Source organism: Pavona decussata, unplaced genomic scaffold (assembly GCF_977016875.1).
Source record: "Pavona decussata unplaced genomic scaffold, jaPavDecu1.1 SCAFFOLD_102, whole genome shotgun sequence".
NCBI lineage: Eukaryota > Metazoa > Cnidaria > Anthozoa > Scleractinia > Agariciidae > Pavona > Pavona decussata.
Genome location: NW_028145517.1, coordinates 4,883,076 through 4,900,406, shown reverse-complemented (window position 1 = coordinate 4,900,406; position 17,331 = coordinate 4,883,076). Strand labels below are relative to the sequence as shown.

The following is a 17,331-nucleotide window of genomic DNA, read 5'->3' as shown; positions in this document are numbered from 1 at the left end:
TTCTGGGATAGCTTCTATTCCCAGTCTTCACTGCCCTCTTCCAATCCTCGTGGAAGACAAAATGGCGACCAGCAGTGTTGATTCTGCCTTATAAACTTGTCGTAAATTTAGAAAGACTCTGTCAAAGCAGATGTTTAGGGATCGCCGGAATGATTGGTTCAATGATTAAAGAGATGTACTATTCCACGAAACTTTCAAGTTGTGGCATGCTGTTAGCGATATTTTCTTGAGTTCCGTGGCAAGTTTAGCCGGCTGCGTGCGTAGAAGGTTCGACGCAATTTGCTGAGGTTTGCTGTTTGGACCAATCTATTTTCTTCAACTTTTCCGTAACCACAATGCAAATCAAAAGCGTGGAGGCCTTAAAGTCCTGGCTGACAACTCGTTTGGAATCAGTGTGAGTATATTTCCGGCAAAGTTCTTAATTAAGCTCATAATTTCATTGATACGATTAATTTCAAGAGTTTTTTAATTTTAGTCTTTCTTTCAGGGTCAAATGCTTTTTAAACTTGTCCTAACTTTTCGAAATTTCATGATTAGTTTTATTATTATCAGAAGGAATGTTTGTACAAGCGAGAGACACATTGATTATTATGATATACAAGTTACATTTTTTTTGTTTACTTGCTGTCCCGTTTTCCTTTGAAATTGACACAGTTACTTTAGACTTTCAGGTAATCCAAAAGAGCTGGCATGTATGGCACAATCTTTAACTTGGATGTCATACCGAACCATGCCCAGGTTCTTGTTTGATGTTAGCCAGTCTTCAGTTGATCTTGATCCTGGAGGCCATTTCAAATAACTTGCAAATCAGCCAGCTTCTTGCACCTTTTGTTTTACTTCTCTGTGTTATCCAAAAAACAAAAAAGCTTAAAAAGATCACAAGTTTTTGGACTGTGACATAGCCCAGGATCACTGACACTGAATGTGGAAGTCAGAAAAAGCCTAAGATAAAGCTTTTCCTGTAGATAATGTGTATTCATGGCTTAAGGAGTGAGATGACAGTTTTGATTTTCAAAACCTGAGTGAAATCTTTGTTTCTATTTGAATCTTTTAGTTGTGATGCTGATCCAGCTGCCCTGGCCAAATATGTTGTTGCATTGGTGAAAAAGGACAAACCTGTGCAGGAACTGAAGGACATTTGTATCGATCAGTTGGAAGTTTTTCTTTCTGATGGTAAGATGGACACATCTCAGAATTTTGTCTGAAAATGGGTCAGGGGTTATGGGGCCAGTGCTCATTCATGTCCCTGGGTGCAGAGAAATACTAGTACTGTTACCTTAACCCTATCCAGACCGATTATTTGTTTTTGTCTAACCTGACTGTTGGGGGGGGGGGGGAAAGGGGAATCTGCCCCTCCATAACTTCGCAACTATTTCCAAAGATGTTTTCTTTGAGATCCGCAATGGGAGGCTATGACATCATTTGACGTGGTGTAGTGGAATCCTGATTACTTGAACCTCCAGGGGAAACACAAATTGGTTCGAGAAATCGAAGGTGGCATCAAATTACACTTAATTGGCCGGGTATTGTTTGATTATGAGTAAGTGTGCAAATTTTAACAAAAATACATCCTTTTAATGTAGATCTTGACCTTTATTTACAAACAAAACATACTTAAAAAACAAAAACGGAATATAACAGAACACATGTTGTGTAGAGTCTGTATATAGTGCTCACTCAATAGTGCTATGTTTAAAGGCAAAGCCGTTAACCTTGGGGATGGCAAAGGCATGCAAGTACCATGCACTCTTCATTTCAAGGGGACAACAAAATTTATTGATGTATTGCGACAACAGCTTCAGAAAAACAATTAAATAAGGGAACTTTTGTTCTGTAATCCGAAGCAGTCATTGTACCTTTCAGACTGATGACAGATTTGTGGGTTGCTTGTTGTGTGATTTAAAAGATGCGAGAAAACAGCTTATCCGGAAGTGTCAATTTGAATGTAATTGACATCCGCACTAAAAGTGGTTTCGAAATTTTCGCAGGTTTGAGTTATCAAGGGTCAATTTGTCCCATGGGAGACAAAATTGGTTCGAGTTATCGGGAGTTTCGAGAAATGGAGGGTTCCAGAAATCGGGGTTGAAATTATAGAGCTTGAGTGAAGCAAATCCAAGGGAAACAAGGTTTGGTTCGAGATATCGGGAGGTTCGGGAAACGGAGGGTTTGAGAAATCGGGATTCCACTGTAATTATGTCTTGAATGCCAATGGCTGCCATCTTGGATCCATCATCTTGGATTTCTGGATTTCCCAAAGACTTCAGGAAAGCCCTGAAATTAAGGAAAAAGTAATCCAAACCAATAAAGAAACACTAATTTGAGCAAAAAACACAAAACTTTTTTCATGGCATTTGCACAAATATTCAAAAAAGTTATTCAGATTCAAAGTCGCCGCAGGTAAAATCCGCCCTCCCCCCCCCCCCCCTGCCTCCCCGGTCTAGACAGAGTTAATTCAGGATGGTGCCTACTATTGTTACTGTGCATACGTTCTGCGCATCTCGAGATACTTGGGTTTCCTGTGGGTGGTGCCTGCTAATACAGGAATATTTTTGCGCGGTTTAAAACTATGTCACTGGAAAAAGCAGAACTTAGCAAACGCTTTTGGTATCTCAAAAGAAAATTGGGGGTAACCAAGCATTTTTCACAGATAATTAAGCTTCAATTTAGGAAAAAATCCCATACATTGCTTCATATTTTGGGGCTTTTTAGAGATGTTATTGCTTAATTATCTCTGAAAAGTGCGTGGCTACCCCCATTTTTCGTTTTGGATTCCAATAGGCCTTCCTAAGATCTGCTTTTCCCTCACAGTCATAAACCGCACAAGAATACTGTACTGTCCACTGTAATCCAACTACAGAAAGCACTGTGACTTTTCACTGTGACTTTTCACTGTGACTTTTCACAAGGACTGATTAGTTTAATCTCAATTTCCAGAAACGGCCAACTTTGTGAATGTGCTGTTTGAAGCACTGATGAACTGTTCATACATACCTCAGACATTAGTGGAACCAACTGTTGCACCCATCCCTACCCCTGCACCTCCGTTAGTACTTCCACCACAACCGGTGCCTACCTCAGTCAAACCACAAGAAAAACCAAGGAAAACCTCAGTATCAGAGGATGTTTTAACTACGCGAGTGCTGGCAGAGGTAAGGAACAATATTAAACAAAAAGATCCTTTTGTTGTGCATGGCAAGTGATTACAGTTTTCTGTATGAGTAGAGCAGGCATTCAAACATCAAAAACAAGTATCCCATTTTAAGCATAAAAGGTTAAAGATTCCACGTGGGATTTAGAAGCATGGTCAAGGAGTTGAACGTAGGACTTCACCAAAGAGGCTGTAGTGTTCAACATATCACAAGCATGGAACAAATAAAAAAAATTCAAAACCCAGACAGGGTCCAAACCCTTATCCCATTATATAAACTTTAGTCAGATGCAATTACTTCTGATCTACAGGGAAACTTGTGGAGAGCTAAGCAGTAAGTAAGTCATGTTTGTATGTGACTCCTCAGCTGGTGGTCAACTGGACTTGAACCCAGGCCCTTCTTGATTTCAAGACTCTTGGCCATGTTACAGATCACAGTCCCCGCCCTCCCTCTCCCAGACAAACAAAAAAAAATGGTTCAAGGGCTTCTTTGTATGTTGATTTATATTTACTGGATAGGAAGGACACTTCTGTTACACTTGCCAGTTACATATGACAGTAGCACAATATGTGCTGATTTTGGCTTGCAAAAGCCTGCCATGTATGCTTCTAACACTTCCAATTGGTCTTGTTTATCATCGTTGATGTAGTTTGCACACTATTCATGTGTATTAGATCATTACATTGGATTGTTTATTGTGTGGTCATCGTGTTTGAACAGTGCTGTCTTAATTTAATAATTATGGTGACAAAAGATGAGAAGAGTACTGTACCCCTTTCCACCCCACCTCCATTCCCTTCTGTGGATTTGTACTTTCCCCAGATGATGACAGGGAGAAAGAAAGGGGGTGGAGGAAAAGTAGCCATATTCACATTGTAGGTCGTACTAATCTGGTTTTAGAATCCTTTAGTCTCTCCATTTATTCTTCCTCTTATGTCATTATTGCAGCCCGATGATGACGACAGAGATTTTAAAAGAACTAGAAGAACAACAGACTCCAGTGAACGGAACATTAGTGGAATAACCTCAGTGGTATCAAACAGTGGTGACAGGTCACGCAAACGAAGAGCTGATGATGACGGAAGCAGAGGCGACTTTTCAAAGGTTCCAAAAGAGGAACATGGAGGTATAAGAAGGGAGGATTCTGAACCTCGAGAGGATCCTAGAAATGACAACAATGCTGTATACCCTATTCCAAGTGCATTGCATCGAGACAGGGGTGTGAAGCATGGTCCAGATGGTCAGGATGTTTTGTTGCGCCCCAGTTTTCACCCTCACGATGATCGCAGGGGTAGACGTGGAAGCCCACCAAGAGATCACAGAGGAGGAAGAATGGGACGGGGACGTATCCGTGACAGATACAGGGATGACCGTCTACGTCATGAAAGAAGGGACGAGAGAGACAGGGGTGGTGCTAGAAAGTCGCGCTGTCGTGACTATGATGGTATGTTTTGTTATTTTTTTATTTCAAATTTGTTATTAATCCTTATTTGTCCTTTGATTTAGAGTAGGAAAACCAAAATAGTAATAAGTTGTAGTCCTGGCCGGGGTCACTGTGTTGTGTTCTAAATCTTGGACAAAGAGACTCATTCCATCAAACGGTACTAGTAATACTACCAGCTGCTTCATGCTGTAGAAACTGGAATAAGCTCTGGCAATGTCAGCCACTAGTCTTGTAAAGCATGCCATGACCAAATATGTGACAAACATTGCAAACCGTCTGTTCATCAGGTATCCCATCGTTGTGCCTCAGAAAATCACACAATGAAATTTACCTTTAAGAGGAATAAATAAATATTTAGAACCAGGCAAGTTGCATATACCATTCTGGATAAACTAATTTGTGTTCTAATGTCACTTCAACAGAAAAAGGATTTTGCATGCGCGGGGAGCTCTGTCCTTTCGACCATGGAAATGACCCAGTGGTAGTTCAAGATGTGCTTCCCCCCGGGATGTTAGGATTTCCCACATCCACAGGACCTTCCTTCCTCCCAGATGGCCAACCAATCCCTGGGGCAGCACTACCAGGAAATGCTGCTCCTATGCCTGGGAGTTATCCACCTCCAAACTCCCAACCCCCACCTCCTGGGACCTCGGGGACGTTACCTAATGATGCTCCAAAATCACAAGCAAATCAGAAAGGTGCTGATGTGACTGTATCTGTAGCTGGTCCACGACCGCCAGCCCCACCTGGGATGGTGCCTCAGCGCAGCCAAGCACCAGTCCTGCCACCCGCAGTTCATATGATTCAGCAACCTATGCTCAGGGGTCAAGCACCACGCCCACCCCGCCCTCCCTTTGGGAATCCATTTGAAGGTGGGTTGTAATTTTCCATTACTTTGTATAAGCTGAAACTTTCTTGTTGGTAACAGAGTTAATTGCTGTATCTATAGAATACTAAAGTGTGACGTCACAAGTATTTAGATTTTTGAAATTATGTTAAGATGTTCAGAAAGAGCGTAATGGAAAATGCCCACTTCCCAAAAATCAACATTGCAATTGTTTGTTATATATAATCTATAATGACTCCATGCAAATCCTTCTAAGTTTGCTTCAGTCCCAAATGAAGCAAAAGTAGAAGGATTTGTATGGAGTCATCAGAGCATAACAGTGCTAATATCTCATCCCCAAATTGCAATTAGATACTGTTTTCTGGCAAGTAGGCATTATCATTGTGCTCTTTCAGAATAAGTCAGCAAATCTCATAATTTTTTTTATAAATTTAGTTTTTGCGACATCATCACTCTAGTACTCTATGACTTCCAGGGTGAAAACAGCTAGTACATTAAAATTAAAGCAGATTATTATTCATAATAATATTGTTAAGGAATCAAGTAATAGGGATGCTTGGAGAAAGTTCTTTAACGTTGCCTGCATTGCCGCCCAACTATTGTAGTATTTAATAGCACGGAACAGTAGCTCTGCAGTTTAGTTCGGAATCTTTTTTCCTTGCCATCAGATTCTTACAATCCTGAACAGCCTCAGTTTGAAAGGACTCCTGTGTGGATGAGACTTGGCAATGGCCGCCCTCCCCACCTTCTCCCTCCTCCAGGACCTTTTCACCCTGCCATGGGTTTGCGATCCAGGGAGCTATTGGCTGTCAGTCCAAATCCAGCTCAACTTACTGTGCAAGGTAAGGGCCAGAATAGGAAGTAATATTATTCTCAACAAGGCTGTTTTTATCTGATCCTCCTTCAAAAACCCTTGAAAAGTGACAATCACTTTTTGGATCGGTTTTGTGTTAATGTTTTCCGAAAAACCAAGATTAAAGTATGTTCATAATTTTTCATGACACATGAATTGTACCAGCACTTGCACTTGTGAGTGATTATTCCCGGTTGCATCCTAGTACTGTTGAAATTGGTAAAAGCCAACCAGATCTGACACCCAGATGTGAGTGGCACTTCATTAGTGGAATTTCAATTTGCAGCCATTTCTGATATTTCATTTTGTTCGTCCTCTGTAAGTGTTCCCTTCTCCAGAAACCACAAGAAGGCTGGTACAAGTAAGGGATTCTGATTTTGAAGGAAGATATAAACAACGAAAGTGCTGCTTATCTGTTGGTTTTAACGACATTTCAAGACTTTGTTTCTTATTCTCAGTTCCAGGAATGTCAGCCCCTGGTCCCACAGTACCAAGCATGCCTGACAGAATAGTTGTACACTCAGATCCAAAGAACAACACTGCTGCGCTGCCTCAAGAAAAGCTTCCCCCACCACCAAAACAGCCGGCAGCTCCACCTCAGCAGAGTACTGCCCCTGAAAACCATGTGACTCCCGTCAAGTCTCGGCTGAGTTTTCCAAAGAAGTTGAGTGATACACTGGAGTTGAAAAAGATCCCTCGGGACCTGAACAACATTGCCAAATTGAATGAACATTTTCAAAGATTTGGTGCTATCACTAACATTCAGGTACGTGTCTGACAGCATCAATACTAGCACTAAAGTTCTGCGTAAATTATGATAGCTTTGTGAGTGTTTGGAATGTTGCTACATGAGGAAACAATTGAACATTTAGATCATGAATTGAGGCATTTCTTGTATATTCAGGTTCTCTTAGTGGGGTTCACAGCACCTCCTTCTATCCCTGGATCCACCCCAACTATCCACGGCAGGCAATACACATTGAAGTACCAATAATTTACCACAAAAATATATTTGTTTGTATTGGATTTAGACTTAAGCCATGGGAGAGTTATGCTTTTCAGTTGTTGTTTGATTGTTTTCCGGCAGCCTTGAAAAAGCCATTCAACTTTTTCGTGAACCAGGAAAATTATATCTGATGTTATTTTTAGGTTTTCCTTCTGAATTGAGTTACATGTAATTGGTAATATAAGGACTGTAGTTTTTGTTCATTGATCTTTGAGGTTTTGCCTCAAATTGTGATTGTGCAGTTCCAGAAAGTATCCATACTCCCCCTATGGAAGGTTTATTTGTTTTGTACCCCCCCCCCCCCCCTCTGCCTAGGAAATTCCACTATATCTTCATACTTTGCTTCAAAAATGTTAGCCTCTAAGACCCCACTCCCCCTAGGAATTTCGGATGACCCTCCATGGGGTTGGTATGGATTTTTTTCTGGAACTGCACATTAATTTTGTTCAACACACAATTGTCTAAAAAATATTTCTGAATCATTTTTCTTTAGGTTTGTGCCTTTGGAGATCCTGAAGCAGCTCTGGTTCAGTTCTCACATCACAGTGAGGCTAAATCAGCATATTCATGCCCTGATGCAGTCCTTGGTAACCGATTTATCAGGGTGTTTTGGCACAATCCTGACAGACATCAAAACAACAAAGTATGTTGAAGCTTCTGAGCCTAAAAAACACTCATTTGCAATAAATACCATTTATTAATGAATAGCTCTACTGAATTTAAATTGAAGAAATTAAGGAAGGATTTGGGCAGAAAACTCTCAAATTAAAACTATATACAAGACTAAAAGGTGTGATAAGGCATATAGAAAATCTAGTTGAAAATGAGCATCTTCAAGTAGTTGTGCATTCTGTTTATATCATTACTGATTGGAGAAGTGATATCCCAAGGACGAGTTTCATAATGTAGCAATGAACGTTTTTGTTCAAGCTATGGTTCCAATCCTTGGCTAGCTTGTATGTCCACGGGAAAATGTTATGTAATGACTTCAGGAGTTTCGGCATGTTGACAAGGTTTTGTAAGTTGATTGTTCATCCATGCCATCACTTTGTTGCAATTTGTTTCTTGTATCTGAGAGTAAATAATTTTATCCCAAGTTCTGCAAAGCACTATTTCTTCCATTGTAATCCAGCATTGCAGTGATAAACTTTGAATTCAATTTGTGGTAGAAACTTCAGTGTAATTGTCAAATAATTAAGAAACAAGATGAAAATATATTTAATGTATGCAAAATCTCAGAGTGTAACTTTAAAACCAGTTTGGAGTGTTTCAGATTTCAAAATACATGTACCACTAACACTTTTCTACAAAATCCTTTAATTGCAGACTTAATAAATCTATTAAAGCATTGCTTTGCATCACTGTAATGAATCATTATTTATTTTATGTTGCTTGGTCATAGGATGGAAATTCAAATCAAGGAATAACATCAGGAAGCAGTAATTCAGGAACAACTCCAGCTGAGTCAACAGCAAAAGAGGAATCTAACAAGGTAACAACATTGAAACAAGGTTTTCAACATTGGACCAATGTGGTTTCATTACCAAGAAACGTTTTCCAACATTTTATCATTGTTGTTGAACACTGAAGCAACATATGTGCAACATACTTAACATTGAACCACTGTTAAATACTAAATTAACATTCATGTTAAATATTGAACCACTATCTTCGACGTATATCATAATATAATATTAATAACTTTATTAATGTGTCATATACATGTAGCATACTCATAGGAGTATGCGAATTGGAGACACCTCATCTAAAATACTAAAATACATAATACTGTATCTAATACTAATAAAATACTAATAAAACCTTGAGGAAATTGTACTTATTTGCAATGTTGTTTAAAACGACTAAATTACTTATACTACCAATAAAAAAAATAATTAATTGTCTCAAAGAAAGCTGCCTTTGCCTTTTTTGTCAAAGAGATTACAAATTTAATCCGCTTCTTAAAATAGATTAAATGCCAGAAGATCGCTCAAAAGCATTTGAAACAGCTTCATGCATAGAAATTTTAAAATAAATGAAATGGTGTTCTCTAGGGAATGTCAAGGAGCTACGGCTGCAAAAAAATGCTGTGATCAATGTTTTGTTTAATAACATGACATTCTATTTTGATTAATTTAGCCCACTCCTGAACCCAAAGCCAAACCAACCATGTTTCAAAGTGGAAAGACAACATTCTCAAAGACTCCAAAAGCTGTCCCTGTTCATACACCAACAGGCCCTTCAATGACTAAAAGACAACAAGAGCTTCACAAGCAGGTAATAATTATTGTATAACTGTTGTATATTCACTCATGAGGAGCCATCTTGTTGTCAGTTGACTGAAGTAGTCTTGCTTATCATACTCACTTTAATTTCATGTGTCTTTAGTTAAGTATACAATTGTTCACTCCTCAAGAAATAAAACATTTTCTCGTAACTATGAATAATCATAAATGTTTTGATTCAGCAATTCTCGCCAGTATCAAGGATCGAGTCAACTTTTGAGTAAATCGAGTCTCAATGCTTGACTCGATCCTCGATACTCAATTCTTGCTAGCATGCGCATTGAGTTGAGACTGTCAACTTACATTTGAGCAGTACTGTAGCTAATAAAACTGGAACTCTCAACTTCCCCAACTATGAAGCAACCAGAAGACTTGGTGCTGTTCCAGATGAGATTTCAGTACCTCTCAAGGCTTCTCCCAGAAATTTGTTAACCAAGATACAGTCAGTTTGTTTGTAAATATGAATGGGGAGAGACAATGCAGAGATTACTAATGTGGAGTTGTGTCTTCACTAAGGAAACAACGCTCCAATGCCAGGCTAATATTTTATAAATTTCCATGCAACTGAGTACATTTGTTGAACCATCTGTTGTCTATCTAATTTTAACACCAAAGTGATTTAATGCCCCGCTGTTTGTACACCATAGGTTGCTAAATTATGGTCACCCATGTGAGTATAGCTCAGAGAAGGACTGCTGTTTGTGACTGTTGTTGCTGTCTTGTCACCACAAACCATCCTTCTCATGACTGCACTCACATAGATGATCATGATTTAGCCACTTATGATGTGACTTGTGTGTTCAAACCAGTTACAGTGTTTGTTTATTGTACCTAAAACAATAGTGCAAAAAAATTGGCTGGCTAATCAGTAGAAAGCCCAGCCTTGCCAGTCGTTTATCTACAATTATGTCTGTTTGTGGATTACAGGAAGCAATGAAAAAGAAGCTTGAGATTCAAAAGCAAAAGCAAGAACTGCTTAACAAGCAAATCAAAGAACAAAAGGTAAATATCAAAACACAGGATCATTAACAACATTTACTTGTGGGTTGCCTCAATTAGTTTTTTCCCAGTACAAACTATTTTGTGTTTAGAAGGCTGTTTTTTCCTTGTGAAAATGCTAAAAATAATGGAAAGGTTTTGTGCCACTCAGTAGCTTGAAACAGAATAATTGTATAATTGAGAATTTTTATCCACACACCTGAAAGTTGAACCACAATCACAAATGTATGGCTGGCTGAACCACTGGCCTCTAAGGGAGGGTGCAGAAACATTATTGTGACCGATTTTCCAGTCAACCAATGTATAACCATTATTAATGGTAAGGGCTGTTTGATATTGTTTAACACTGTGTTTCTCTGATTCTCTTCACCAGCTTTTAATTTCAAAACTTGAAAAGAAGAATCTGGGTGCTGCAGAAAAAGACTTGATAATGAAGGCAAGATTTATTTTGTTTGATATTTTGTCAACACAAGGATGATAGTACAAGTCAGTGTAACCTCAATAAAAATGGAAGCTGCTCTCTGTTTGTGTGGTACGTTTCATGTGTCACTTGATTAATCACTACAAATTTTTATTTTCAAATTACAGACTATAAAATCCTTAAGTTCAAATATTGAAGCATTGAAGAAAGAAGTTGAGTTAGCGGCCATGGCAGCAAAGTCCAAGGAAAGTCCCTCTCAAGCCAGGCAGATTGTAAGTGCAAACTCGCCAGCTCATTTGACTATAGCGTACTTCTTGTATTGATGGCATTGGTGGAGGAGTAGTTGGATGGTTTTATGGAGAGATTGTCCGATGGACATACACAAGAGATAGAGACAGAAGGAGGGGCAAAGGAATGGGTGAAAAGATGGATAGACAGATGTATAAAGTGACAGATAGACAGAGCGATTGGTGGATAGACATACACATAAAGACAGAGAGAGGGACAGAAGGAGGGGGTGAAGGAATGGGTAGATGGGTGTGGGGATGGGTGTTGGGACAGACACTAAATGATGGACAGATGGTCCAGAGATCCAGGTAAAGAATGAGGTGACTGACAGACAGATCTAGGCACATGTGAAGAGACAGAGAATTATGAATGAAAAGCTGGAGTAAGGGAAGGATGTATGGGACAGACACTAAATGATGGACAGATGGTCCAGAGATCCAGGTAAAGAATGAGCTGACTGACAGACAGATCTAGGCACATGTGAAGAGACAGACAGTGAACGTCTGGAGTAAGGAAAGGATGTTTGAGTAACAGTTAAAAGATAGGCTGCAGACATGTGGAATAAAAGAATGAACCAGTGCTTGATGTTATGAAGTGTTGTGTGTGTGTTGGGGGCACTGGTCGCTATTTCCCCAGACTAGTAGCCTTTCCTCTGGGGTTACGGTATTGTTTTATTTGTAACTTTTTACTGACCAGCCCACTGCCTATTATCTTAAACAGTCAATGTGGAACAAGAATGCACTGAGAGACAAAGATGATGGATTGATTATGTGATTAAGTTGTAATTTTTCTGCTGTAATTACACATTTTTGCAGGCCCAGAAGGCAATCCTTGATCAAGAACTTGATTTGATTACACAGCAAAACACTGGAGAGGATACAACAGAACTGAAGAAAAAGGTGGAAGAACTGAAGCAAGAGGTACCTACATGTAATCATATTTGTGGCTTAAAGGATGTTTTTGTGTTATGGTATTTTGCCCTCCAATGCATTTGTCTTTTCACAAGGAAAATAATCCATTGTGGACTTTTTTCTCTTAGGCAAAATCTCTTGGGTTGTTGGATCCACCAACAAAAGGACGAGGAAGAGGGATTGTGAGAGGGAGGGGCCGCGGGACACCAGTGAGAAGCAGACCTCTTCCAAGGACTACAAGGGTGTGGACACGGGACAGTGCATCCCTGGACCACCGGCCAAAACAGATCACTGTCGGAGAAATAACACAAGAACAGAAGGAGGATGTCTCAGAGCATTTTAGAGTAAGTATCGAGATACCTGAAGAGGTCCGGTTATGTGAGTATAACTGTCCAACCATTCTGATGGGTATGCTTACAATAACAAATTAGGATAATACACTGTAATTATTGCAGTGAACCTTTCAATGCATTCTTTTGCTTCTGTCTCCAAATCAGATTCCATCATGAGTGAAAACAGTCCCCAAAATATTAACATGAAGCTGTTAGTGTTGTTTTGTACATCACAGTTTGTAACTCTCATCTTTTTGTTTTATCATAGGAATTTGGTATTGTTGACAGTGAGGAATATATCGAGGACAAGAAAATCCTTAACTTGACCTTTAGGACACGAAAAGAAGCAGAAATTGTAAGAATAATGTTCATTGATTTCATCATTCATTCATTCCTTCATTTTTTATTGGTTTGTCTGATCTTCCTTATGGACGTCAGTCTGCCTGTCTGTTTATCTTTTTGTTTGTTCATTTAATTTGTTTATTAATTCGTTCATCGGTTCATTTTTATTTTTGTCTGTTTACTAGTGGGTTTGTTTGTCTTTTTATTCACTGTTATTTTTTCTTCTATTTATTTTTCTTCTGTTAGTTATTTTTGTTTTCTATTTTTTCCATTTACTCAGTGACTCTATTCTTTTTCTGACCCTAGTCTTTTCCCTTTTTGCAACTGCTTAAGTTGTGTACTAACTGCAAGGATCTTTCTTCTATTTCATCTTTCATCCACAGTTCAAAATATATGTTTCATTATTTACATTCATTTATTCATCCTTCATGGGTATATTACGAACTCGCAATATGACCAGCTCCCAGTTGGCTTGATAGCTCAGTTGGTAGAACACTGCACTGGGTCATTGGTTCGAATCCTGTTCAAGCCTTTTTCAGGCTTTCTTTTCGCAACTGCTTAAGTTGGGTACTAACTGCAAGGATATTTCTTCGTATTTGATCTTTCATCCACAGTTTAAAATATATGTTTCATATATTTACATTCATTTAGTCTTTTTCTCATTCGCTTTTTCATTCATTCCTTCATTTGTTCATATGTTAGTCCATTTATTTTGTCATTGTTATTTCAGGCATACAACAAGGGCAAGACATTTAAGGGCAGAGCTCTCAAGATTTCCTGGTACCGTGCTCCTGCTCCCCCTGTATCCCCTGCAGCAGTGACAAAACCTACAACCCCTACTGTACTCAAGAAAGTGGAGGAAGAGTTTGGGTTGGATATTGATGCTGAATTGGTAAGTAGTATATTATAAAATCTGGGCTGAAATTCGTTCAAAGGACTGTAGGGGGCTTATTGATGGTAGGAAGTGCTGGTGTATTGGAGGGAATTTGTCTTTCAAAATTGGTTGCTTTTGACAATAATAAAAGGTTGAAACACTAAGCTGACAGACATCTTGATGCAGCTAACCATAGAAATTAATGGGCTTATATTGGAGGAGGGGGTTTAGTAGCTGGAGGGGAGTTGGTGGGGGGAGGGGTAAAGTAGCAAAGGAGTCATAAGTGGCCAGAGCTTAACGTGACCTCCTCCTCCTCCTCCAGATGGGATTCTACCCGATCACAGAGTTACCCCCAGAAGCATGTTGCCATTACCAATGAATTGACATGTACACATCTGAGTAGAGAGAGAAAACATGGGGTATTAAAATTTTCTTGGCTAAGGAAACAACATAAATCAATCAATCAATCAATCAATCAATCAATAAATCAACTTTGTTTAATGAGGGTGACACTTAACAGTCTGTTACGACTGACAAACCTGTGGCCCTCAGATTCCAGATTGAATTGGAATTTAGAAATGTTGGTTTTTGGGGAGAGGGGAAAACTGGAGTACCCGGAGAAAACCCTCTTGGAGCAAGGACGAGAACCAACAACAAACTCAACCCAGATATGACGCCGAGTCTGGGAATCAAACCCAGGCCACATTGGTGGGAGGCGATTGCTCACACCACCGTGCCATTCCTGCTCCCCCAACATAACAGCAAAGTTCTGAAGTCCAGTGTGGGTGTTGCAGTATCCCTGGCCATGTGGACTACCTGTGACCAGAGTACACCTTTGCTAGTCTTTATCTTTAGTTTGTGATGGAGAAGTACACTTTCAACAGTTAACTCAACCTGCTTCTGATTTTGTCTTCGCATTTGTTTTGTTCCCTTTGTAAGGTTTTTGTTGTTGTTTTCCTTTTTAAACAAAGAACTTTGGCTTATTTAGTTTATCATATTTTTCTCTCAGGGAAAGCATGAGTTTGATGCAGAGGCTGATGAGGCATTGCTTCTTGGTGAAGATTTTGATGAAGAAGAGGAAGAGGAAGATGAACGATCATGGAAAAGATAGTCACAGCTACCACACTAAGCCAACACTATTTCTCTATGTTGTAGCATTGTAAACAACTGTGTACATCTGCCGTTTTGCAGAATAATGTATTTATGTGAGCTAAGCTTCCTGGTGCATTGTTTGTGATGTCAATAATTATAGGCATAAGAGTAGCAAAGGACATTGTTATGAATGGCCGCTTAAGTCTAAAAAAAAAACAGTTAAAAAAATTGAAAATGGCCACGCTAAATTGGATTTCATCCATAGCTCTACTCTGGTATTTGGAACATCACAAAAAAAACGTTGCTGTATTTTTCACCTTTGACCTAATTTAGATTTTTACTACTCTCTGTATTGATACTGTAATTATTGTTTTAATTTTATAATATTCAAACTATAAGTTGTAATAAGTACTAATGTGAAGACTTGTGGATGAACAAAAAAAAGTTAAAGTGAGATACCATACATGAAAAAAGATATTGTTGACCAGTGAAAAAAAACAGTCAAAAGAAGGCAAGAAAAGAAAAAAAATGAAAATAAAATATGACTTTAGATTCACAAGAAAAAATGTTTCACATTTGAAAAGAGTAAAAAAACAAAACAAAAAAAACGTGATGCAAAAGTCAATGGCCAACAGTTATAAGTGGTTACATATTGTGACCACTGGTTAACAGTGCTTGTTGAAGTGCTGTGTCTAACCCAGTTGAAGAAGAAGGCAGGCTGTTGGCATCAGCTTCCAGTGCAGCTTGACAGATAGCCCAGTCATCACACCAGCTGGATGTGGCTCAGTTGTGAAATTGGATATTGAAGAGAAAGGGAAAGAATCCGCCAGCATCAAATGAATGCCATCTGCGAACACACAAAGCAACTCTTGGCTTCAATGAAGGTGTAGCTTGAGTACAGATGTGACTTTTCTGCTTCCTTCCTTCATTGGAGGATGGAGGTATACTCCTTATTGATTTGTTAACTTAACTATATTTATACAGAGTAATATAGTTAGCATAGGCTAGTTTGAGGATCAGGAACATAGCATAGCCTAGATAGAACATCACAAACATAACAGGGAGTTAGAATATTACTAACATAGGCTAGTTAGAGAATTACAAACATAACATAGGCTGGTTAGAGTATAACTAAATAGCATAGGCTAGCTAGAGGATTACGAACATAGTATGGGTTAGTTAGAGCAATACGAACATAGCATAGACTTGTAAGAGCATTATGAACATAGCATAGGCTAGTTAGAGCGTTACGAACATAGCATAGACTAGTAAGAGCATTATGAACATAGCATAGGCCCTAGGTAGAGCATTACGAACATAGCATAGGCTAGTAAGAGCATTATGAACAGAGCATAGACTAGTAAGAGCATTACGAAAATAGCATAGGCTAGTTAGAGCATTACGAACATAGCATAGGCTAGTAAGAGCATTACGAACATAGCATAGGCTAGTAAGAGCATTACGAAAATAGCATAGGCTAGTTAGAGCATTACGAAAATAGCATAGACTAGTAAGAGCATTATGAACATAGCATAGGCTAGTTAGAGCGTTACGAACATAGCATAGACTAGTAAGAGCATTATGAACATAGCATAGACTAGTAAGAGCATTATGAAGATAGCATAGGCTAGTAAGAGCATTATAAACATAGCATAGGCTAGTTAGAGCGTTACGAACATAGCATAGGCTAGTAAGAGCATTATGAACATAGCATAGACTAGTAAGAGCATTATGAAGATAGCATAGACTAGTAAGAGCATTATGAACATAGCATAGACTAGTAAGAGCATTACGAACATAGCATAGGCTAGTAAGAGCATTATAAACATAGCATAGGCTAGTTAGAGCGTTACGAACATAGCATAGACTAGTAAGAGCGTTATGAACATAGCATAGGCCAGTAAGAGCATTACGAGCATAGCATAGGCTAATTAGAGCATTAAGAACATAGCATAGACTAGTAAGAGCGTTATGAACATAGCATAGGCTAGTTAGAGCAATAAGAACATAGCATAGGCTAGTTAGAGCAATACAAACATGGCATAGGTTAATTAGAGAAATACGAACATAGCATAGACTAGTTAGAGCAATACAAATATAGCATAGGCTAGTAAGAGCATTACGAACATAGCATAGGCTAGTAAGAGCATTACGAAAATAGCATAGGCTAGTTAGAGCATTACGAAAGTAGCATAGACTAGTAAGAGCATTATGAACATAGCATAGGCTAGTTAGAGCGTTACGAACATAGCATAGACTAGTAAGAGCATTATGAAGATAGCATAGACTAGTAAGAGCATTATGAAGATAGCATAGGCTAGTAAGAGCATTATAAACATAGCATAGGCTAGTTAGAGCGTTACGAACATAGCATAGGCTAGTAAGAGCATTATGAACATAGCATAGACTAGTAAGAGCATTATGAAGATAGCATAGACTAGTAAGAGCATTATGAACATAGCATAGACTAGTAAGAGCATTACGAACA

At 38.8% G+C, this 17,331-nt stretch overlaps 1 protein-coding gene across 1 annotated transcript; it reads left to right on the top strand.

The window, feature by feature from the left end:
* Positions 1 to 42: 42 nt before the first annotated feature.
* On the top strand, positions 43 to 15,462 carry LOC146471793 (RNA-binding protein 26-like). Its single transcript, XM_085120323.1, has 18 exons — positions 43 to 394; positions 1,055 to 1,173; positions 2,935 to 3,149; positions 4,098 to 4,593; positions 5,016 to 5,465; positions 6,109 to 6,282; positions 6,752 to 7,059; positions 7,793 to 7,942; positions 8,702 to 8,791; positions 9,439 to 9,576; positions 10,512 to 10,586; positions 10,957 to 11,019; positions 11,172 to 11,276; positions 12,108 to 12,212; positions 12,332 to 12,547; positions 12,804 to 12,890; positions 13,608 to 13,769; positions 14,761 to 15,462. Exons 1-18 carry the CDS (start codon positions 336 to 338, stop codon positions 14,860 to 14,862), a joined length of 3,114 nt encoding a protein of 1,037 aa, XP_084976449.1. The 5' UTR covers positions 43 to 335; the 3' UTR covers positions 14,863 to 15,462.
* The last annotated feature ends 1,869 nt before the right edge of the window (positions 15,463 to 17,331 follow it).